General features: G+C 45.6%; 2 protein-coding genes across 2 annotated transcripts in view; one reads left to right on the top strand and one right to left on the bottom strand.

Moving 5' to 3' along the window:
* The window catches only part of LOC139549657 (ventricular zone-expressed PH domain-containing protein-like), a 139,451-nt gene that overhangs the window by 67,492 nt on the left and 47,127 nt on the right, over positions 1-24,832 (bottom strand). The window contains exons 5-7 of the mRNA XM_071360324.1: positions 18,243-18,359; positions 17,835-18,057; positions 6,732-6,940 (exon numbers count right to left, since the gene is read on the bottom strand). Of these exons, the coding sequence (XP_071216425.1) occupies positions 6,732-6,940; positions 17,835-18,057; positions 18,243-18,359 (549 nt within the window). The remainder of the gene's footprint in view (positions 1-6,731; positions 6,941-17,834; positions 18,058-18,242; positions 18,360-24,832) is intronic.
* LOC139549465 (pentraxin-related protein PTX3-like) lies at positions 6,540-20,404 on the top strand (the record flags this gene model as incomplete). Its single annotated transcript, XM_071360010.1, is given in 2 exon segments — positions 6,540-6,946; positions 17,744-20,404. Coding segments are annotated over 2 exon segments (1,069 nt in total), but the record flags the coding sequence as incomplete, so codon positions are not given.

The following is a 24,832-nucleotide window of genomic DNA, read 5'->3' as shown; positions in this document are numbered from 1 at the left end:
TACATATGGGATGGGTAATGTAGGGTATGTAAACATTATATTAAGTGGCATTGTTTAAAGTGGCTAGTGGTACATTTTTACATAATTTCCATCAATTCCCATTTTTAAAGTGGCTGGAGTTGAGTCGGTATGTTGGCAGCGGCCGCTAAATGTTAGTGGTGGCTGTTTAACAGTCTCATGGCCTTGAGATAGAAGCTGTTTTTCAGTCTCTCGGTCCCTGCTTTGATGCACCTGTACTGACCTCGCCTTCTGGATGATAGCGGGGTGAACAGGCAGTGGCTTGGGTGGTTGTTGTCCTTGATGATCTTCATGGCCTTCCTGTGACATCGGGTGGTGTAGGTGTCCTGGAGGGCAGGTAGTTTGCCCCCGGTGATGCGTTCTGCAGACCTCACTACCCTCTGGAGAGCCTTACGGTTGTGGGCGGAGCAGTTGCCGTACCAGGCGGTGATACAGCCCGACAGGATGCTCTCGATTGTGCATCTGTAGAAGTTTGTGAGTGCTTTTGGTGACAAGCCGAATTTCTTCAGCCTCCTGAGGTTGAAGAGGCGCTGCTGCGCCTTCTTCACAACGCTGTCTGTGTGGGTGGACCAATTCAGTTTGTCCGTGATGTGTACACCGAGGAACTTAAAACTTTCCACCTTCTCCACTACTGACCCGTCGATGTGGATAGGGGGGTGCTCCCTCTGCTGTTTCCTGAAGTCCACAATCATCTCCTTTGTTTTGTTGACGTTGAGTGTGAGGTTATTTTCCTGACACCACACTCCGAGGGCCCTCACCTCCTCCCTGTAGGCCGTCTCGTCGTTGTTGGTAATCAAGCCTACCACTGTAGTGTCATCCGCAAACTTGATGATTGAGTTGGAGGCGTGCATGGCCACGCAGTCGTGGGTGAACAGGGAGTACAGGAGAGGGCTCAGAACGCACCCTTGTGGGGCCCCAGTGTTGAGGATCAGCGGGGTGGAGATGTTGTTACCTACCCTCACCACCTGGGGGCGGCCCGTCAGGAAGTCCAGGACCCAGTTGCACAGGGCGGGGTCGAGACCCAGGGTCTCGAGCTTGATGACGAGTTTGGAGGGTACTATGGTGTTAAATGCTGAGCTGTAATCGATGAACAGCATTCTCACATGGGTATTCCTCTTGTCCAGATGGGTTAGGGCAGTGTGCAGTGTGGTTGCGATTGCGTCGTCTGTGGACCTATTGGGTCGGTAAGCAAATTGGAGTGGGTCTAGGGTGTCCGGTAGGGTGGAGGTGATATGGTCCTTGACTAGTCTCTCAAAGCACTTCATGATGACGGAAGTGAGTGCTACGGGGCGGTAGTCGTTTAGCTCAGTTACCTTAGCTTTCTTGGGAACAGGAACAATGGTGGCCCTCTTGAAGCATGTGGGAACAGCAGACTGGGATAAGGATTGATTGAATATGTCCGTAAACACACCAGCCAGCTGGTCTGCGCATGCTCTGAGGACGCGGCTGGGAATGCCGTCTGGGCCTGCAGCCTTGCGAGGGTTAACACGTTTAAATGTTTTACTCACCTCGGCTGCAGTGAAGGAGAGCCCGCAGGTTTTGGTAGGGGGCCGTGTCAGTGGCACTGTATTGTCCTCAAAGCGGGCAAAAAAGTTGTTTAGCCTGTCTGGGAGCAAGACATCCTGGTCCGCGACGGGGCTGGTTTTCTTTTTGTAATCCGTGATTGACTGTAGACCCTGCCACATACCTCTTGTGTCTGAGCTGTTGAATTGCGACTCGATTTTGTCTCTGTACTGGGACTTAGCCTGTTTGATAGCCTTGCGGAGAGAATAGCTACACTGTTTGTATTCGGTCATGCTTCCGGTCACCTTGCCCTGGTTAAAAGCAGTGGTTCGCGCTTTCAGTTTCACGCGAATGCTGCCGTCAATCCACGGTTTCTGGTTTGGGAATGTTTTAATCGTTGCTGTGGGTACGACATCGTCAATGCACTTCCTAATGAACTCGCTCACCGAATCAGCATATTCGTCAATATTGTTGTTGGACGCGATGCGGAACATATTCCAATCCGCGTGATCGAAGCAGTCTTGAAGCGTGGATTCAGATTGGTCGGACCAGCGTTGAACAGACCTGAGCGCGGGAGCCTGTTGTTTGAGTTTCTGTTTGTAGGCTGGAATCAACAAAATGGAGTCGTGGTCAGCTTTTCCGAAAGGGGGGCGGGGGAGGGCCTTATATGCGTCGCGGAAATTAGTATAACAATGGTCTAGGGTTTTTCCAGCCCTGGTAGCACAATCGATATGCTGATAGAATTTAGGGAGTTTTGTTTTTAGATTAGCCTTGTTAAAATCCCCAGCTACGATGAATGCAGCCTCAGGGTGTGTGGTTTCCAGTTTACAAAGAGTCAGATAAAGTTCGTTCAGGGCCATCGATGTGTCTGCTTGGGGGGGAATATATACGGCTGTGATTATGATTGAAGAGAATTCCCTTGGTAGATAATGCGGTCGACATTTGATTGTGAGGAGTTCTAGATCAGGTGAACAGAATGACTTGAGTTCCTGTGTGTTGTTATGATGATCACACCACTTCTCGTTAATCATAAGGCATACCCCCCCGCCCCTCTTCTTACCGGAAAGATGTTTGTTTCTGTCGGCGCGATGCATGAAGAAACCAGCTGGCTGCACCGACTCCGTTAGCGTCCCTTGAGTTAGCCATGTTTCCGTGAAGCAGAGCACGTTGCAATCCCTGATGTCTCTCTGGAATGCTACCCGTGCTCGGATTTCATCAACCTTGTTGTCAAGAGACTGGACATTGGCGAGTAGTATGCTAGGGAGTGGAGCGCGATGTGCCCGTCTCCGAAGCCTGACCACGAGACCGCCTCGTTTGCCCCTTTTTCGGCGTCGCACAGGGTCGCCGGCTGGGATCAGATCCATTGTATTGGGTGGAAGGCAAAACACTGGATCCGTTTCGGGAAAGTCATATTCCTGGTAGGAACGATGATGAGTTGACGTTAATCGTATATTCAGTAGTTCCTCCCGACTGTATGTAATGAAACCTAAGATTACCTGGGGTACCGATGTAAGAAATAACACGTAAAAAAACAAAATACTGCATATTTTCCAAGGAACGCGAAGCGAGGCGGCCATCTCTTTTCGGCGCCGGAAATCTATCAACAGGTGTAGACCTTATAGTGAAATGCTGAATACAACAGGTGTAGACCTTACAGTGAAATGCTGAATACAACAGGTGTAGACCTTACAGTGAAATGCTGAATACAACAGGTGTAGACCTTACAGTGTAATGCTGAATACAACAGGCGTAGACCTTACAGTGAAATGCTGAATACAACAGGTGTAGACCTTACAGTGAAATGCTGAATAGAACAGGTGTAGACCTTACAGTGAAATGCTGAATACAACGGGTGTAGACCTTACAGTGAAATGCTGAATACAACAGGTGTAGACCTTACAGTGAAATGCTGAATACAACAGGTGTAGACCTTACAGTGAAATGCTGAATACAACAGGTGTAGACCTTACAGTGAAATGCTGAATAGAACAGGTGTAGACCTTACAGTGAAATGCTGAATACAACGGGTGTAGACCTTACAGTGAAATGCTTACTCACAGGCTCTAACCAATAGTGCAAAAAAGGTTTTAGGTGAACAATAGGTAAGTAAAGAAATAAAACAACAGTAAAAAGACAGGCTATATACAGTAGCGAGGCTATAAAAGTAGCGAGGCTACATACAGACACCGGTTAATCAGGCTGATTGAGGTAGTATGTACATGTAGATATGGTTAAAGTGACTATGCATATATGATGAACAGAGAGTAGCAGTAGTGTAAAGAGGGGGTGGCGGGTGGCGGGACACAATGCAGATAGCCCAGTTAGCCAATGAGTTGGAGCAGTGGTTGGTCAGGTCAATTGAGGTAGTATGTACATGAATGTATAGTTAAAGTGACTGTGCATATAAGATAAACAGAGAGTAGCAGCAGCGTAAAAGAGGGGTTGGGGGGGGGACCACACAATGCAAATAGTCCGGGTAGCCATTTGGTTACCTGTTCGGGAGTCTTATGGCTTGGGGGTAAAAACGGTTGAGAAGCCTTTTTGTCCTAGACTTGGCACTCCGGTACCGCTTGCCATGCGGTAGTAGAGAGAACAGTCTATGACTGGGGTGGCTGGGGTCTTTGACAATTTTTAGGGCCTTCCTCTGACACCGCCTGGTATAGAGGTCCTGGATGGCAGGCAGCTTGGCCCCAGTGATGTACTGGGCCGTACGCACTTCCCTGTGTGGTGCCTTGCGGTCGGAGGTCAAGCAATTGCCGTACCAGGCAGTGATGCAACCAGTCAGGATGCTCTCGATGTTGCAGCTGTAGAACCTTTTGAGGGTCTCAGGACCCATGCCAAATCTTTTTAGTTTCCTGAGGGGGAATAGGCTTTGTCGTGCCCTCTTCACGACTGTCTTGGTGTGTTGGACCATTCTAGTTTGTTGGTGATGTGGACACCAAGGAACTTGAAGCTCTCAACCTGCTCCACTGCAGCCCCGTCGATGAGAATGGGGGCATACTCGGTCCTCCTTTTCCTGTAGTCCAAAATCACCTCCTTAGTCTTGTTTACGTTGAGGGATAGGTTGTTATTCTGGCACCACCCGGCCAGGTCTCTGACCTCCTCCCTATAGGCTGTCTCATCGTTGTCGGTGATCAGTCCTACCACTGTTGTGTCGTCTGCAAACTTAATGATGGTGTTGGAGTCGTGCCTGGCCATGCAGTTGTGGGTGAACAGGGAGTACAGCAGGGGACTGAGCACGCACCCCTGGGGAGCTCCAGTGTTGAGGATCAGCGTAGCAGACATGTTGTTACCTACCCTCACCACCTGGGGGCGGCCCGTCAGGAAGTCCAGGATCCAGTTAAAGAGGGAGGTGTTTAGTCCCTGCTTCGAATCCAGGCTGAATCACATCTGGTCGTGATTGGGAGTCCCATAGGTCGGCACACAATTGGCCCAGCGTCGTTCAGGTTTGGCGGGGTAGGCCGTCATTGTAAATAAGAATTTGTTCTTAACTGACTTGCCTAGTAAAATAAAGGTTAAAATAAAAATTATTAAGCGTTTAGTAATTGTAACTGCTAAAATATACTTAAGTATCAAAAGTAAAAGTATAAATAATTTCAAATTCCTTCCATCAAGCAAACCAGACGGCACCATTCTCTTGTTTTTTAAATGTACGGATAGCCAGGGACACACTCCAACACTCAGACATCATTACTGATAGCCAGGGACACACTCCAACACTCAGACATCATTTACGGATAGCCAGGGACACACTCCAACACTCAGACATCATTACAGATAGCCAGGGACACACTCCAACACTCAGACATCATTACTGATAGCCAGGGACACACTCCAACACTCAGACATCATTACTGATAGCCAGGGACACACTCCAACACTCAGACATCATTACTGATAGCCAGGGACACACTCCATCACTCAGACATCATTACTGATAGCCAGGGACACACTCCAACACTCAGACATCATTACTGATAGCCAGGGACACACTCCAACACTCAGACATCATTTACAAATGAAGCATGTGTGTTTAGTGAGTCCTCCAGATCAGAGGCAGTAGGGATGACCAGGGATGTTCTCTGTTTAGTGAGTCCTCCAGATCAGAGGCAGTAGATGACCAGGGATGTTCTCTGTTTAGAGAGTCCTCCAGATCAGAGGCAGTAGGGATGACCAGGGATGTTCTCTGTTTAGTGAGTCCTCCAGATCAGAGGCAGTAGATGACCAGGGATGTTCTCTGTTTAGTGAGTCCTCCAGATGAGAGACAGTAGGGATGACCAGGGATGTTCTCTTGATAACTGTGGGAATTGGACCATGTTCCAATCCTGCTAAGCATTCAAAATGTAACGAGTACTTTTGGGAGTCAGGGAAAATGTATGGAGAAAAAAGCACATTATTTTCTTTAGGAATGTAGAGAAGTAAAAGTCAAAGTTGTAAAAAATATAAATTGTAAAGTACAGATTCCCCGAAAAACTACTTAAGTAGTACTTTGAAATATTTTTACTTAAGTACTTTACACCACTGATAGGCACGAATATATAGGCCATCTCAGCCAATGGAACAGAACCACCAATCCCAATACGACCCAAATCGACCTTTACCAAACCCAAATCAACCTTTACCAAACCCAAATCGACCTTTACCAATCCCAAATCGACCTTTACCAAACCACCAATCCCAAATCGACCTTTACCAAACCACCAATCCCAAATCGACCTTTACCAAACCACCAATCCCAAATCGACCTTTACCAATCCCAAATCGACCTTTACCAAACCCAAATCGACCTTTACCAAACCACCAATCCCAAATCGACCTTTACCAAACCCAAATCGATCTTTACCAATCCCAAATCGACCTTTACCAATCCCAAATCGACCTTTGCCAAACCACCAATCCCAAATCAATCCCCTAAATTCTGTGCACCTGTGTATATCTGAAAGGAGTCCATGTGTAATGTAGCCTACTTCCTGGTCTCTGATGTAATCCCTCTCTAATCCCTCTTCTCCTGACTCCAGGTTCGTGGCTCAGTACGGAGGGGCCTGTGGCGTTGCGGTGGAGACTGCTGGCCGGAGGATGTCCATGCAGATGGAAGCTCGCCTCAAGGAGAGCCTGGAGCATCTCAGGCAAGATCGGAGCATTGCTGCTGGGAAATCTGCAGGTAATTCTGGGAATAGCCACCAGGAGACGCTGTTACAGCAGCTCCTCACCGTGGCGCGGACACAGGCTTCCCGACTCGTCAAGCTAGAAAATATCTGCCTGAGTAATCCAGGACCCGTAACGCCACCAGAGGCAAAGGGGGAAGACCTGCAGCAGGATGTGGCGTCGGCAGAGATGCTGGTTGCCCTGGTGACAGAGCTGGCGAAGACGAGGGCAGTGCTGGAACTAGCGTTCAAGTCGGCACAGCAACGACACCTGCCTGCAGGTGAGAACGCCACTTCCTGTGTCACTATACATCCTGCCATCCTTTACATCACTTCCTGTGTCACTATCTATACATCCTGCCATCCTTTACACCTCTTCCTGTGTCACTATCTATACATCCTGCCATCCTTTACATCACTTCCTGTGTCACTATACATCCTGCCATCCTTTACATCACTTCCTGTGTCACTATCTATACATCCTGCCATCCTTTACACCTCTTCCTGTGTCACTATACATCCTGCCATCCTTTACATCACTTCCTGTGTCACTATACATCCTGCCATCCTTTACATCACTTCCTGTGTCACTATACATCCTGCCATCCTTTACATCACTTCCTGTGTCACTATACATCCTGCCATCCTTTACATCACTTCCTGTGTCACTATACATCTTGCCATCCTTTACATCACTTCCTGTGTCACTATACATCCTGCCATCCTTTACACCTCTTCCTGTGTCACTATACATCCTGCCATCCTTTACATCACTTCCTGTGTCACTATACATCCTACCATCCTTTACATCACTTCCTGTGTCACTATACATCCTGCCATCCTTTACATCACTTCCTGTGTCACTATACATCCTGCCATCCTTTACATCACTTCCTGTGTCACTATACATCCTGCCATCCTTTACATCACTTCCTGTGTCACTATCTATACATCCTGCCATCCTTTACATCTCTTCCTGTGTCACTATACATCCTGCCATCCTTTACATCACTTCCTGTGTCACTATACATCCTGCCATCCTTTACATCACTTCCTGTGTCACTATACATCCTGCCATCCTTTACATCACTTCCTGTGTCACTATACATCCTACCATCCTTTACATCACTTCCTGTGTCACTATACATCCTACCATCCTTTACATCACTTCCTGTGTCACTATACATCCTACCATCCTTTACATCACTTCTCAACCAGCGGTGCTACCTTCCACAGGGGGTACTTGACTCAATCAGGGGTGCTACTTTCCACAGGCGGTACTTGACCCAATCAGGGGTGCTACTTTCCACAGGGGGTACTTGACCCAATCAGGGGTTCTACTTTCCACAGGGGGTACTTGACCCAATCAGGGGTGCTACTTTCCACAGGGGGTACTTGACCCAATCAGGGGTGCTACTTTCCACAGGCGGTACTTGACCAATCAGGGGGTGCTAGTACTTGGCCTATCCTCAGCGGGTACTTGAGAAGACTCATGGGACCATAGGCCTACTGGTAAAATGCACATGAGGGGTTAGTTCAGGGGTACTCCGGGCCGAGCAACATGTCCTTGGTAGTACAGTAACCAGGTTGAGAAGCTCTGCTCTACATAATGTAGAAAATGTATGTTTAAACACCATCAGGTAATACAGCACTCCTCTTACAAGGATCACACCAGACATCCCTCCCAGGCAATTTGATCATTACAACCCATTGATTCTTGAAAGAATGAATATAGCAAATATATACCTAGGGAGTATGAATATAAAAATGTTTCTGGTCCATTTTTCTTATAACAGGGATTCATATCAGAGTGCCTTTCCATGTTCCAAACCCAGTCTCTGCATCTGTGATCTCTATCTGTGTGTCTCTATCTGTAAGGATCTGAGCCTACCCACGTCCTGTACAGACCTCTACCTGCTTACTCTGTTGGAATTCAATCAAAAACAAAATGAGCCCAGGTCTTCAGAGAGCCAGCTCCAGTTCCATGCATGAATCAGATAAAACCTCAATGCTGTGTTTATATCACACACACACACACACACACACACACACACACACACACACACACACACACACACACACACACACACACACACACACACACACACACACACACACACACACACACACACACACACACACACACACACACACACACTCACACACACACACACACACACACACACACACACACAGGTATAATCATTAGCAGGACGTCCAAGCAACCACAACAAAGCACCCTGGGAAGCAGAACCAGATGGGAACGGTTACCCCCGGAGAGAAACCTGAGACAAATCTAACGTCAATATTTAGGGTCTGGTAGGAAGAGTCAATCACTGTGTGTGTCATAACCTAGATATTAGACTGCTGCTGTAGAGCGAGGGGGAAGGGAGCTGTCCACACTGATTTAAAACACCCTTAGTAATACAGGAATCATACATAATCACACACACAAAGACTGATTCAAACCTCCAGCAGTGATTTCCTCTCCTGGTCTGACTCTTGGCTGATGCATTATCTCATGGTGTTATTACCCAGTGATGGAAAAAGGACCCGATTGTCATACTTGAGTAAAAGTAAATAGAAAGTTACTCAAGTAAAAGTGAAAGTCACCCAGTAAAATACTACTTGAGTAAAAGTCTAAAAGTATTTGGTTTTAAATATACTTAAGTATCAAAAGTAAATGTAATTGCTAAAATATACTTAAGTATCAAAAGTAGAAGTAAAAGTATAAATAATAAAACATGACCTTATATTAATCAAAGCAAACGGCACCATTTTCTTGTCGCAGGGGCACGATCCAACTCTAAGACATCATTACAGATAGCCAGGGACACACTCCAACACTCAGACATCATTACTGATAGCCAGGGGTACACTCCAACACTCAGACATCATTACAGATAGCCAGGGGCACACTCCAACACTCAGACATCATTACAGATAGCCAGGGGCACACTCCTACACTCAGACATCATTTACAGATAGCCAGGGACACACTCCAACACTCAGACATTATTACAGATAGCCAGAAGCACACTCCAACACTCAGACATCATTACAGATAGCCAGGGACACACTCCAACACTCAGACATCATTACAGATAGCCAGGGACACACTCCTACACTCAGACATCATTACAGATAGCCAGGGGAACACTCCAACACTCAGACATCATTACAGATAGCCAGGGACACACTCTAACACTCAGACATCATTACAGATAGCCAGGGACACACTCCAACACTCAGACATCATTACAGATAGCCAGGGGCACACTCCAACACTCAGACATCATTTACAGATAGCCAGGGGCACACTCCAACACTCAGACATCATTACAGATAGCCAGGGACACACTCCAACACTCAGACATCATTACAGATAGCCAGGGACACACTCCAACACTCAGACATCATTACTGATAGCCAGGGGCACACTCCAACACTCAGACATCATTTACAGATAGCCAGGGACACACTCCAACACTCAGACATCATTACAGATAGCCAGGGACACACTCCAACACTCAGACATCATTACAGATAGCCAGGGGCACACTCCAACACTCAGACATCATTACAGATAGCCAGGGGAACACTCCAACACTCAGACATCATTTACAGATAGCCAGGGACACACTCCAACACTCAGACATCATTACAGATAGCCAGGGACACACTCCAACACTCAGACATCATTACAGATAGCCAGGGGAACACTCCAACACTCAGACATCATTACAGATAGCCAGGGACACACTCCAACACTCAGACATCATTACAGATAGCCAGGGGGGACACTCCAACACTCAGACATCATTACAGATAGCCAGGGGCACACTCTAACACTCAGACATCATTACAGATAGCCAGGGGGACACTCCAACACTCAGACATCATTACAGATAGCCAGGGGAACACTCCAACACTCAGACATCATTACAGATAGCCAGGGACACACTCCAACACTCAGACATTATTTACAGATAGCCAGGGACACACTCCAACACTCAGACATCATTACTGATAGCCAGGGACACACTCCATCACTCAGACATCATTACTGATAGCCAGGGACACACTCCAACACTCAGACATCATTACTGATAGCCAGGGACACACTCCAACACTCAGACATCATTTACAAATGAAGCATGTGTGTTTAGTGAGTCCTCCAGATCAGAGGCAGTAGGGATGACCAGGGATGTTCTCTGTTTAGTGAGTCCTCCAGATCAGACGCAGTAGATCACCAGGGATGTTCTCTGTTTAGAGAGTCCTCCAGATCAGAGGCAGTAGGGATGAGTCGGACGTGTCTTTGTCATGTCCTGTCCCGTGTAAATAGTCTTCGTATTTTTCGTGTACATTTCGTATATATTTTAATTTCACTTTCCATCTAGGAACTGATTATACATTCCTACATTCCGCCTCACCCAATGTGGTACGGACCTGCTATTTTTTTATACTTTAGAACCGTAACCCCAATCAGAAGCTAGCCAGATAACTAGCTACTAGCTAGTAGTCAGTTAGCCACTGCTGCGGTCTTCACCCTCAACTCGGACACAGCCAGCTTCAATACCGGGCCAATACCTGCCAGTCTGCAAGCGCGATATCAACCCAGAGCATATAGGACTGCTTTTTCTCTACCACATCACCGGATTCCTGACGCAAGCTCTGGACAATTACACCGTATCATCACAGCTAGCTAGCTGCAACCGAGTGGCTACTACTGGCTAACACCTCTGTCCCGAAGCAAGCACCAGTTAGCCTTGAGCTAGCCTCGAGCTAGGCCCATCTGCCGGCTAGCTGAAGAGGTCTACCAGCGAATTCTTGGGCTACAATACCAGCTACAAGCTAATTTAGCCATTTTTTTGCCGCTGCTAGTAGCTTTTACCTTCTGCACAGACACCAGCCCTGTTATTAGCCTGGATATTACTCACCAATTTACCAGCATCGGACTGTCTCTCGACAACAACGCCGGATTCCTGCCGTAATCCCTGAGCCACTACTTCTGATCCTCACAGCTAGCTTGCAGCTAGCGCTGCTAGCGCCACTGCCACGAAGCTAGCACCAGTTAGCAAACACAATTCTACAATTCACAACCTCTCTTTCGCCATCGCCATCTGGCTTGGATTCTCTGTCGACACGACCACGTCTGAGCAGACCCCCTCCGTCTGAGCAGACCACCCCCCGGGCTACTAACTTTAAACGCCGCGTGCTAGCTTAGTGGAGGCCTCCCTGCTCCATCTACGGCTGCCCCCTGGACACTATGATCACTTGGCTACATAGCTGATGCATGCTTGACTGTCCATTAATTCACGGTACTCCATTCTGTTTATTTGTGTTTTATCTGTCGGCTCTGTGCTTTAACTCAGGATCTGTGTGTAGTTAATCCGACCCTCTCTGCCTAGTCGTCGCCATTTTTACCTGTTGTTGCTGTGTTAGACTAGCACCCTGTTATTGCTGCTGTTATCTTACCTGTTGTTTTAGCTAGCTCTCCCAATCAAGACCTGCAATCACTTTATGCCTTATTGTATGTCTCTCTCAAATATCAATATGCCTTGCATACTGTTGTTCAGGCTAGTTATCATTATCATTGTTTTGGTTTGCAATGGACCCTGTAGTTCCACTCTCCGTACCTCTGATACCTCCTTGGTCCCACCCCCCACACATGCGGTGACCTCACCCATTGAGACCAGCATGTCCAGAGATACAACCTCTCTTATCATCACCCAGTGCCTGGGCTTGCCTCCGCTGTACCCACGCCCCACCATACCCCTGTCTGCACATTATGCCCAGAATCTATTCTACCACGCCCATAAATCTGCTCCTTTTATTCTTTGTCCCCAACGCTCTAGGCGACCAGTTTTGATAGCCTTTAGCCGCACCCTCATCCTACTACTCCTCTGTTCCTCGGGTGATGTGGAGGTAAACCCAGGCCCTGCATGTCCCCAGTCACCCTCATTTGTTGACTTCTGTGATCGAAAAAGCCTTGGCCTCATGCATGTCAACATCAGAAGCCTCCTCCCTAAGTTTGCCTTACTCACCGCTTTAGCACACTCTGCCAACCCTGATGTCCTTGCCGTGTCCGAATCCTGGCTTAGGAAGGCCACCAAAAATTCTGAGATTTCCATACCCAACTATAACACTTTCCGTCAAGATAGAACTGCCAAAGGGGGAGGAGTTGCAATCTACTGCAGAGATAGCCTGCAAAGTTCTGTCATACTTTCCAGGTCTATGCCCAAACAGTTCGAACTTCTAATTTTAAAAATGAATCTCTCCAGAAATAAGTCTCTCACTGTTGCCGCCTGCTACCGACCCCCCTCAGCTCCCAGCTGTGCCCTGGACACCATCTGTGAATTGATCGCTCCCCATCTAGCTTCAGAGTTTGTTCTGTTAGGTGACCTAAACTGGGATATGCTTAACACCCCGGCAGTCCTACAATCCAAGCTTGATGCCCTCAATCTCACACAAATCATCAAGGAACCCACCAGGTACAACCCTAAATCCGTAAACATGGGCACCCTAATAGACATTATCCTGACCAACCTGCCCTCCAAATACACCTCTGCTGTCTTCAATCAAGATCTCAGCGATCACTGCCTCATTGCCTGTATCCGCCACGGGTCCGCGGTCAAACGACCACCCCTCATCACTGTCAAACGCTCCCTAAAACACTTCTGCGAGCAGGCCTTTCTAATCGACCTGGCCCGGGTACCCTGGAAGGATATTGACCTCATCCCGTCAGTTGAGGATGCCTGGTCATTCTTTAAATGTTACTTCCTCACCATATTAGACAAGCATGCTCCGTTCAAAAAATGCAGAACCAAGAACAGATATAGCCCTTGGTTCACTCCAGACCTGACTGCCCTCGACCAGCACAAAAACATCCTGTGGCGAACTGCAATAGCATCGAAGAGCCCCCGCGATATGCAACTGTTCAGGGAAGTCAGGAACCAATACACGCAGTCAGTCAGGAAAGCAAAGGCCAGCTTTTTCAAGCAGAAATTTGCATCCTGTAGCTCTAACTCCAAAAAGTTCTGGGATACTGTAAAGTCCATGGAGAACAAGAGCACCTCCTCCCAGCTGCCCACTGCACTGAGGCTAGGTAACACGGTCACCACCGATAAATCCGTGATAATTGAAGACTTCAACAAGCATTTCTCAATGGCTGGCCATGCCTTCCTCCTGGCGACTCCAACCTTGGCCAACAGCCCCGCCCCCTCCGCTGCTACTCGCCCAAGCGTCCCCAGCTTCTCCTTTACCCAAATCCAGATAGCAGATGTTCTGAAAGAGCTGGAAAACCTGGACCCATACAAATCAGCTGGGCTTGACAATCTGGACCCCCTATTTCTGAAACTGTCCGCCGCCATTGTCGCACCCCCTATCACCAGCCTGTTCAACCTCTCCTTCGTATCATCTGAGATCCCCAAGGATTGGAAAGCTGCCGCGGTCATCCCCCTCTTCAAAGGGGGAGACACCCTGGACCCAAACTGTTACAGACCTATATCCATCCTGCCCTGCCTATCTAAGGTCTTCGAAAGCCAAGTCAACAAACAGATCACTGACCATCTCGAATCCCACCGTACCTTCTCCGCTGTGCAATCCGGTTTCCGAGCCGGTCATGGGTGCACCTCAGCCACGCTCAAGGTACTAAACGATATCATAACCGCCATCGATAAAAGACATTACTGTGCAGCCGTCTTCATCGACCTGGCCAAGGCTTTCGACTCTGTCAATCACCATATTCTTATCGGCAGACTCAGTAGCCTCGGTTTTTCTAATGACTGCCTTGCCTGGTTCACCAACTACTTTGCAGACAGAGTTCAGTGTGTCAAATCGGAGGGCATGTTGTCCGGTCCTCTGGCAGTCTCTATGGGGGTACCACAGGGTTCAATTCTCGGGCCGACTCTTTTCTCTGTATACATCAATGATGTTGCTCTTGCTGCGGGCGATTCCCTGATCCACCTCTACGCAGACGACACCATTCTATATACTTCCGGCCCTTCCTTGGACACTGTGCTATCTAACCTCCAAACGAGCTTCAATGCCATACAACACTCCTTCCGTGGCCTCCAACTGCTCTTAAACGCTAGTAAAACCAAATGCATGCTTTTCAACCGTTCGCTGCCTGCACCCGCACGCCCGACTAGCATCACCACCCTGGACGGTTCCGACCTAGAATATGTGGACATCTATAAGTACCTAGGTGTCTGGCTAGACTGCAAACTCTCCTTCCAGACTCATATCAAACATCTCCAATCCAAAATCAAAGCAAGAATCGGCTTTCTATTCCGCAACAAAGCCTCCTTCACTCACGCCGCCAAACTTACCCTAGTAAAACTGACTATCCTACCGATCCTCGACTTCGGCGATGTCATCTACAAAATAGCTTCCAATACTCTACTCAGCAAACTGGATGCAGTTTATCACAGTGCCATTCGTTTTGTTACTAAAGCACCTTATACGACCCACCACTGCGACCTGTATGCCCTAGTCGGCTGGCCCTCGCTACATGTTCATCGTCAGACCCACTGGCTCCAGGTCATCTACAAGGCTATGCTAGGTAAAGTGCCGCCTTATCTCAGTTCACTGGTCACGATGGCTACACCCACCCGCAACACGCGCTCCAGCAGGTGTATCTCACTGATCATCCCTAAAGCCAAAACCTCATTTGGACGCCTTTCCTTCCAGTTCTCTGCTGCCTGCGACTGGAACGAATTGCAAAAATCTCTGAAGTTGGAGACTTTTATCTCCCTCAACAACTTTAAAAATCTGCTATCCGAGCAGCTAACCGATCGCTGCAGCTGTACATAGTCCATCTGTAAACTACCCACCCAATTTACCTACCTCACCCCCCATACTGCTTTTATTTATTTACTTTTCTGCTCTTTTGCACACCAGTATCTCTTCTTGCACATGATCATCTGATGATTTATCACTCCAGTGTTAATCTGCTAAATTGTAATTATTCGATTTATTGCCTACCTCATGCCTTTTGCACACATTGTATATAGATTCTCTTTTTTTTCCTACCATGTTATTGACTTGTTTATTGTTTACTCCATGTGTAACTCTGTGTTGTCTGTTCACACTGCTATGCTTTATCTTGGCCAGGTCGCAGTTGCAAATGAGAACTTGTTCTCAACTAGCCTACCTGGTTAAATAAAGGTGAAATAAAATAAAAAATAAAAAATAATAATATCATTAATAAATATAATTTTAAAAAAAAAATGTATTTGTTGTACATTTTCTGGAGGATAAAACTGAAATTGGAACCAGCTTTGTATGTCTTGTTTAAGAAATGGCGATACTTAAAAAAAATAGTTTTTTAAATTTCAATTAGAAATGAAAAGTCCTAATCTGTATGACGGCAAAAAGGCAATTTTGGAACAAAGGATGAGCCTTAATAATCTACTGGAGAACCAGTTGGGGTTTCAGTATTACTTATTTATGAGTGAAGCTTTTAGCGAGAGGTTTAAAGCTTTAATATTTAATCATTTTAGCCCACCAAACTCATATTTATTATATAAATAGACACGTTTAATTTAGTCTGTCCTAGTATTTCAAAATAAAATGAAATATTTTTTGCTCATATGATTTTTAAAAACGAGTCATCTGGAGTAAGTAGCAGGGCCATTATAGTAAGTCAGTAAACTGGACCAAAGAGTTTTTCAATGTGATTTTTCCATAAATAGACAAGTATTTACCTCTCCATGGTTGCAGAATCTTATCTATTGAAATTAATTGTGGTAAATTAATTTATATTGAGATTGAGATGTGAATACCAAGTATGTCTAATTCACCATCCACCCATTTTGTAGGTAAACTACAAGGTAGTGTAAGCACTGTGTTTTTTTACGATCCAATACGTAATATGTTACGCCTGTCATAATTAGGTTTTAGTCCAGAGAGGCTAGAAAAGTGATCGAGATCTTTAATGAGACTGTGCAGGGATCCAGATTGCGGACTTAAGTACTTTACACCACTGTTATTATCCCATTTATAGATCACACACAGTAGCGCTGCACACACACACACAGACACAGACACACACACACACAGACACACACACACACACAGACACACACACACACACACACACACACACACACACACACACACACACACACACACACACACACACACACACACACACACACACACACACACACACACACACACACACACACACACATACACACACACACACACACACACACAGGCCTACAATGTGCACAATCAAACAAGAGAGTGGTGTTTGTGATAAGAAACAGACCATCCAGGTGTATTATTTGGTCGCCTAAAGGACAGAGAGACCAAAGAAGGAGGGCTCTCGCCGAGCGGGAAAAGGACAAGAACAGGGGGAAAAAACGTCCCGTCTATGACATCATCGACCGCATCACCACTGACCGCAAACCTGAGCCTCAGCCACCCTCTGTTCTCTGATCACACCATAGTCTACTGCTCAAATACCGCTCAAATACTTTTACTTCTCTCTATTGGCATGCATGACTGTTAAGCGTTCAACCATAGAGATCCTATATAGATCGTTCTATAGTCATTCATATTGGGTAGAACAATGTTGCCAACGAAGATCTCTCACAGGGTTTATATTGAACAGCCCTTAGCCGTGGTATATTGGCCATATATCCACACCCCCTCTGGCCTTATTGCTTAAATATACCACGGCTTTCAGCCAATCACCATTCAGAGTTCGAACCACCCAGTTTAGACATACATCATGAATATCTAGCGCCGTATTTCTTGACGTGAAAACCTTTTGGATAAAGACTTGACGATCTGGTCATCCGTAGTGCTTCTGAGAACAGAACAAAGGCCTGAAGAAGCCCTGTGAGGCAGCATGCTGTTTCCCTTTCTCTTCCTTTAAACAAATTAAGTAAGAATGTAAATAAGACTTATAACAAGAGGAAAAGAACAATGACAAAAGTAGAAGTAGATTTTGACTTTTCGTCATCTTGTGGTTTCCTAAATGTGTCATCTTGCAGATCAATTAATAACCGTAAAATGACTAAAGCAATTCTCTCATCCTCTCCTCCCTCCCTCTTCTCTCCCAGGCTGTGAGACCGCTCTTCTCTTCCCTATGCGTTCCCGTCGTATCTTCTCCTCGGTGACACCAGACCTCCCTCTCTCCCTCTCTTCCTTCACCGTGTGCCTGTGGGCCAAGCCCGTCTCCGTCTCCAACAGAACCGTGCTGTTCTCCTACGGAACCAAACGGAACCCCTATGAGATCCAGCTCCTTCTCAGTGGAACCAGGGCTCTCTTCACCGTGGGAGGAGAAGCTCACCTGGTGGAGGGGCGGGGCGTGGTGAGAGGAGGAATTTGGACCCACATATGTGGGGCTTGGAGCTCTGAGCAGGGCATAGCGTCGCTGTGGGCCGATGGACACAGAGTGGCATTCACACCCGGGGTGGCCGAGGGCCACGTGTTACCCAGTGGAGGCTCCCTCCAGCTGGGGCAGGAGAAGAACGACGGTGGGGTCTCTGGAGGGTCAGGTGGCAGTGGGAGTCAGATGCCTGGGTTTGACGGAGGCTTCGATGCCAAGTTGGCGTTCACTGGGAAGATGACGGGGGTGAACATGTGGGACAGCGTGCTGACGGAGGAGGAGATATCCCAGCTGGCTTTGCAGGACGGCGAGGGGTGTGAGCAGAGGGGGAACGTAGTTGGGTGGGGCTTGACGGAGATCGTGCCTCATGGGGGTGCTCAGTTCATCAACTAACTCTGATGACGTTTTCATCATCCTCATCATCATCATCCTCATCATCATCATCCTCATCATCATCATTTAAATGAACTCTATCATCACCATTATAAACTAAGACCTGCAGTGCAGAACAGCCCAACCGGCTGAGACTGCAACAATAATGTGAACATGAACAACAACATCAGCTCCCTTTAATGGTTAAAGAGACTGTGACAATAATGTGCCCTGTTAGAGGAGTGTTTCCCATTTAGAGAAGCAGGGGAGTGGCATCACACACACACACACACACACACACACACACACACACACACACACACAACCACACAACCACACACACACACACACACACACACACACACACACACACACACACACACACACACACACACACACACACAATCACACACACAATCACACACACACACACACACACACACACACACACACACACACACACACACACACACACACACACACACACACACACACACACACACACACACACACACAGACACACACACACACACACACACTTGGTGAGAAGCATTAGTATACCGTAGGAGCCTTAGGAGGAGAAGTGGAGAAAACACCATTTACCACAGATTTAAAGAGAGAAAGGGAAAGAGGTGAGAGAGAGAAACAAAGAGCTCATTGTGTGGAAGGAGAGATGCTTTGGGGAAACTGTCACAAAAAACTGTCTGCAAGGGTCATCGCTAGATGGCCATGCCAGAGGAGGACAACATTATCTATACCATCAGAAGCTATGCTAGAGAGGACAACATTATCTATACCATCAGAAGCTATGCTAGAGAGGACAACATTATCTATACCATCAGAAGCTATGCTAGAGAAGACAACATTATCTATACCATCAGAAGCTATGCTAGAGAGGACAACATTATCTATACCATCAGAAGCTATGCTAGAGAGGACAACATTATCTATACCATCAGAAGCTATGCTAGAGAGGACAACATTATCTATACCATCAGAAGCTATGCTAGAGAGGACAACATTATCTATACCATCAGAAGCTATGCTAGAGAGGACAACATTTGTTTTAAATATCAGCAGTATTTAGCAAGTACGTTAGCTATTTGTTACTAATGGGAGTGTCAGGGTTAAGGGGTAAGGTAAATGGTAAATGGTTGAGGTTTGGGTTTAGTTATTAGGGTGGCATTGGGGTTAGAAAATGTTTTACCTTGGTCCTCTCTGGCATGGCTACGTAGTAACAACCATCTGCATGCTGCCATAGGAGATTGTAACCATGGCTACGTAGTAACAACCATCTGCATGCTGCCCTAGGAGATTGTAACCATGGCTACGTAGTAGTAACCATCTGCATGCTGCACTAGGAGATTGTAACCATGGCTACGTAGTAGTAACCATCTGCATGCTGCACTAGGAGATTGTAACCATGGCTACGTAGTAGTAACCATCTGCATGCTGCACTAGGAGATTGTAACCATGGCTACGTAGTAGTAACCTTTCTATGACCTTATAATCTTACGTTTCCCAGGAAAAAGTGAATATTTTTTCATTCGTTGTTTCCCCCCCAAAAATGTTTTTATCAAAGTGTTTACATTCAGATGTGATAAACATAATATTTCAGTTGTTCTGTGTTTCTCTTTTGTTTTCTATATAATCCAGAGGAGTCTATTGTGTTTCTCTTTTGTTTTCTATATAATCCAGAGGAGTCTATTGTGTTTCTCAGTGAAACAGGTGACAACAGATGACACAACTAAAATGGCGTATTCCCGGTTGGTTTTTGCATCCGCTGTGAGACAGAAACACTTGATTTGAAAAGAGGAACTATGGACAATGTTTACAGAATTTGTTACGACCTATCTCTGCTCTTTGTTAACGTAGTAGGCAATGGGTATCATATTGTAAATTGTTTTTGTGTTTTTGTCAATAAGTAAAAATGAATGTATTTTGTATATAAATATTTTTTTGCATACAGTAGGACTAGAATTGGAGACCAAGATATTAATAAAACTACATGTTAACATTATGCGTCTGATGCGTTTCTTCATCACCAACAGGAACGACACGTTTAAGCATGGTAAATGCTGGTTTGTTTCCCTCTTGATTCCCCCCCCCTCAGATGCTCCTGTGTCAAAAGGCCATTTCAGTCATCCCAACAACAGTTGCACATGTGGATGTGTTGAGTGATCGTTTTCATATTAACTTCATTCAAAAGTCTTTAACTTTATTTAGATAGTCCTGATGCATAACTACAGAGAGTTACGTGCTCCTCAGTTGATACGTAGTTGAATGTGAGGTAGATAGACTGCAGACTGTCAACTAAGCCCAACTTCTGTTTCACCTTATTTAGATAGTCCCAAAGCATAGCTACAGATAGTTACTAGAATGACAACAAATATGCTGTAAAGTTGTAACTGCTGATAGTCAACAGATCCTTTCTTGTTGAAGTCGTCCCCCCCCCCCTCGTATCCCTTCCTCCCTCTTTTCCCCTGAGACAAGGTACTGTATCAGCTTATGCTTCACTCACTCTTTACCTCGTTAACCCCGCCCCCTGCCCCGTAGCCCAGGGAACCACTAACAAATGACCTCTCCCTTCCCAGCAGCCACCAGTTCAGGAAATAGGATGATGTAATGTGGTTCGGGTGAGGTCAGGGGGTTTGGGCAACGGGCGGCTGAGTTTGGGGTGAACAACCGAACGTGTGTGTGTGTGTGTGTGTACGGTATACAGTACCTTCAAAAAGTATTCATACCCCTTGACTCAGTCCACATTTTGTTTTGTTACCGCCTGAATTCAAAATTGATTAAATATATTTTTTTCCTCTCACCCATCTACACACAATATCCCAGAATGACAAAGCCAAAACATGTTTTGTTTTTTTACATTTTTACAAATTTATTCAAAAATGAAATACAGAAATATCTACTTTACATACAGTAAGTACTCACAACCATGAGTCAATAGTTTGTAGAAGCACCTTTGGCAGTGATTACAACTGTGAGTCTAGTCTCTAAGAGCTTTCCACACTTGGAAATGTGCCTATTATTATTTTAAAAATTCATCAAGCTCTGTCAAATTGGTTGTTGACCATTGTTAGAAAACAATTTTCACGTCTTGCGATTGATTTTTAAGCAGATTTAAGTCAAAACTGTAACTCGGCCACTCAGGAACATTCACTGTCTTCTTGGTAAGCAACTCCAGTGTAGATTTGACCTTGTGTTTTAGGTTATTGTCCTGCTGAAAGGTGAATTCATCTCCCAGTGTCTGGTGGAAAGCAGACTGAACCAGGTTTTCCTTTAGGATTTTGCCTGTGCTTAGGTCCATTAAATGTATTTTCATCCTGAAAAAACTCCCCAGTCCTTAACGATTACAAGCATACCCATAACAAAATGCAGCCACCACTATGCTTGAAAATATGGAGAGTGGTACTCAGTAATGTGTTGTATTGGATTTGCCCCAAACATAACACTTTGTATTCTGGACAGGATGCATGTTTTGGAATATTTGTATTCTGTACAAGCTTCCTTCTTTTCACTCTGTCAATTAGGTTGGTAATGCGGAGTAACTGCTATGTTGTTGATCCATCCTCAGTTTTCTCCTATCACAGCCATTACACTCTGTAACTGTTTTAAAGTCACCATTGGCCTCATGGGAAAATCTCAGAGCGGTTTCCTTCCTCTCCGGCAACTGAGTTAGGAAGGACGCCTGTTTCTTTGTACTGACTGGGTGTATTGATACACCATCCAAAGTAATATTCAGTGTTGTTTTTTTATTTTATTTTGACACATCTACCAATAGGTGCCCTTCTTTGCGAGGCTTTGGAAAACCTCCCTGGTCGTTATGGTTTACTCTGTGTTTAAAATTCATTGCTCGACTGAGGGACCTTACAGATAATTGTATGTGTGGGGTACAGAGATGAGGATAGTCTTTAAAAAATCATGTTAAACTTTATTATTGCACACAGAGTGAGTCCATGCAACTTATTATGTGACTGTAAAGCACATGTTTACTGCTGATCTGATTTAGTCTTTCCATAAAAGGGTTGAATCCTTATTGACTCAAGACATTTCAGCTTTTCATTTTTAATTCATTTGTAAAAATTCCTAAAAACATAATTCCACTCTGACATTATGGGGTATTGTGTGTAGGCCAGCATAACACAAATCTCAATTTAATCAATTTTAAATGCAGTCTGTAACACAACAAAAGGTGGAAAACATCAAGGGGTGTGAACATTTTCTGTATCTGATAATGAGGTAGGCCTGTGGGGTTTACTGTACCTGCCTGTAAAACCTTAATGAGGTAGGCCTGTGGGGTTTACTGTAGCTGCCTGTAAAACCTTAATGAGGTAGTCCTGTGGGGTTTACTGTAGTTGCCTGTAAAACCTTAATGAGGTAGGCCTGTGGGGGTTGCTGTAGCTGCCTGTAAAACCTTAATGAGGTAGGCCTGTGGGGTTTACTGTAGCTGCCTGTAAAACCTTAATGAGGTAGGCCTGTGGGGTTTACTGTAGCTGCCTGTAAAACCTTAATGAGGTAGTCCTGTGGGGTTTACTGTAGCTGCCTGTAAAACCTTAATGAGATAGGCCTGTGGGGTTTACTGTAGCTGCCTGTAAAACCTTAATGAGGTAGGCCTGTGGGGTTTACTGTAGCTGCCTGTAAAACCTTAATGAGGTAGTCCTGTGGGGTTTACTGTAGTTGCCTGTAAAACCTTAATGAGGTAGGCCTGTGGGGTTTACTGACCGGAAGAGCCAGACCAGGGCAGCCAGACCAGAGCAGCCAGACCAGAGCAACCACCCCAAGACCTCACAGCAGCTGGGCCTAACAGCCTGTGGGCTACAGTACAGTATGGAATGACAGAAAGCCCTGCTGAACCTCAGCCTAGAGCAGTGCTTTAAAGGCTGTTATCTTGAAGCTAAAGTCATCCCTACTGACCCTTGACCTTGAACAATTACACTACTTCATATTGCTTACATTAATGTACACAATAAATCATGCTTTTAAGATACAGTTGAAGTCAGAAGTTTACATACACTTAGGTTGGAGTCATTAAAACTCGTTTTTCAACCACTCCACAAATGTCTTGTCAACAAACTATAGTTTTGGCAAGTCGGTTAGGACATCTATTTTGTGCATGACACAAGTCATTTTTTCAACAATTGTTTACAGACAGATTATTTAACTTATAATTCACTGTATCACAATTCCAGTGTGTCAGAAGTTACATACACTAAGTTGACTGTGCCTTTAAACAGCTTGGAAAATTCCAGAAAATTATGTAATGGCTTTAGAAGCTTCTGATAGGCTAATTAACATAATTTGAGTCAATTAAAGGTGTACCTGTGGATGTATTTCAAGGCCTACCTTCAAACTCAGTGCCTCATTGCTTGAAATCATGGGAAAATCAAAATAAATCACTCAAGACCTCAACATTTATTTTTTTTAAACCTCCACTAGTCTGGTTCATCCTTGGGAGCAATTTCCAAACGTCTGCAGGTACCACGTTCATCTGTACAAACAATAGTATGCAAGTATAAACATCATGGGACCACGCAGTCGCCATACCGCTCAGGAAGGAGACGCGTTCTGTCTCCTAGAGATGAACGTACTTTGGTGCGAAAAGTGCAAATCAATCCCAGAACATCAGCAAAGGACCTTGTGAAGATGCTGGAGGAAACAGGTACAAAGGTATCTATATCCACAATAAAATGAGTCCTATATCGACATAACCTGAAAGAACGCTCAGCAAGGAAGAAGCCACTGCTCCAAAACCGCCATAAAAAAGCCAGACTACGGTTTGCAACTGCATATTGGGACAAAGATCGTACTTTTGGGAGAAATGTCCTCTGGTCTGATGAAACAAAAATAGAACTGTTTGGCCATAATGACCATCATTATGTTTGAAGGAAAAAGGGGAAGGTTTGCAAGCCAAAGCACACCATCCCAACCGTGAAGCACGGGGGTGGCAGCATCATGTTGTGGGGGTGCTTTGCTGCAGGAGGGACTGGTGCACTTCACAAATTAGATGACATCATGAGAAGGAAAATGATGTGGATATATTGAAGCAACATCTCAAGACATCAGTCAAGAAGTTAAAGCTTGGTCGCAAATGGGTCTTCCAAATGGACAATGACCCCAAGCATACTTCCAAAGTTGTGGCAAAATGGCTTAAGGACAACAAAGTCATGGTATTGGAGTGGCCATCACAAAGCCCTGACCTCAGTCCTATAGAAAATGTGTGGGCAGAACTGAAAAAGCGTGTGAGAGCAAGGAGGCCTACAAACCTGACTCAGTTACACCAGCTCTGTCAGGAGGAATGGGCCAAAATTCACCCAACTTATTGTGGGAAGCTTGTGGAAGGCTATTCGAAACATTTGATCCAAGTTAAACAATTTAAAGGCAATGCTACCAACTACTAATTGAGTGTATGTAAACTTCTGAACCACTGGGAATGTGATGA

This window comes from Salvelinus alpinus, chromosome 22, assembly GCF_045679555.1.
Source record: "Salvelinus alpinus chromosome 22, SLU_Salpinus.1, whole genome shotgun sequence".
NCBI classification, from domain to species: Eukaryota; Metazoa; Chordata; class Actinopteri; order Salmoniformes; family Salmonidae; genus Salvelinus; species Salvelinus alpinus.
Note: the sequence above shows the minus strand (reverse complement) of the source record. Positions and strands in the feature narration are given on the sequence as shown.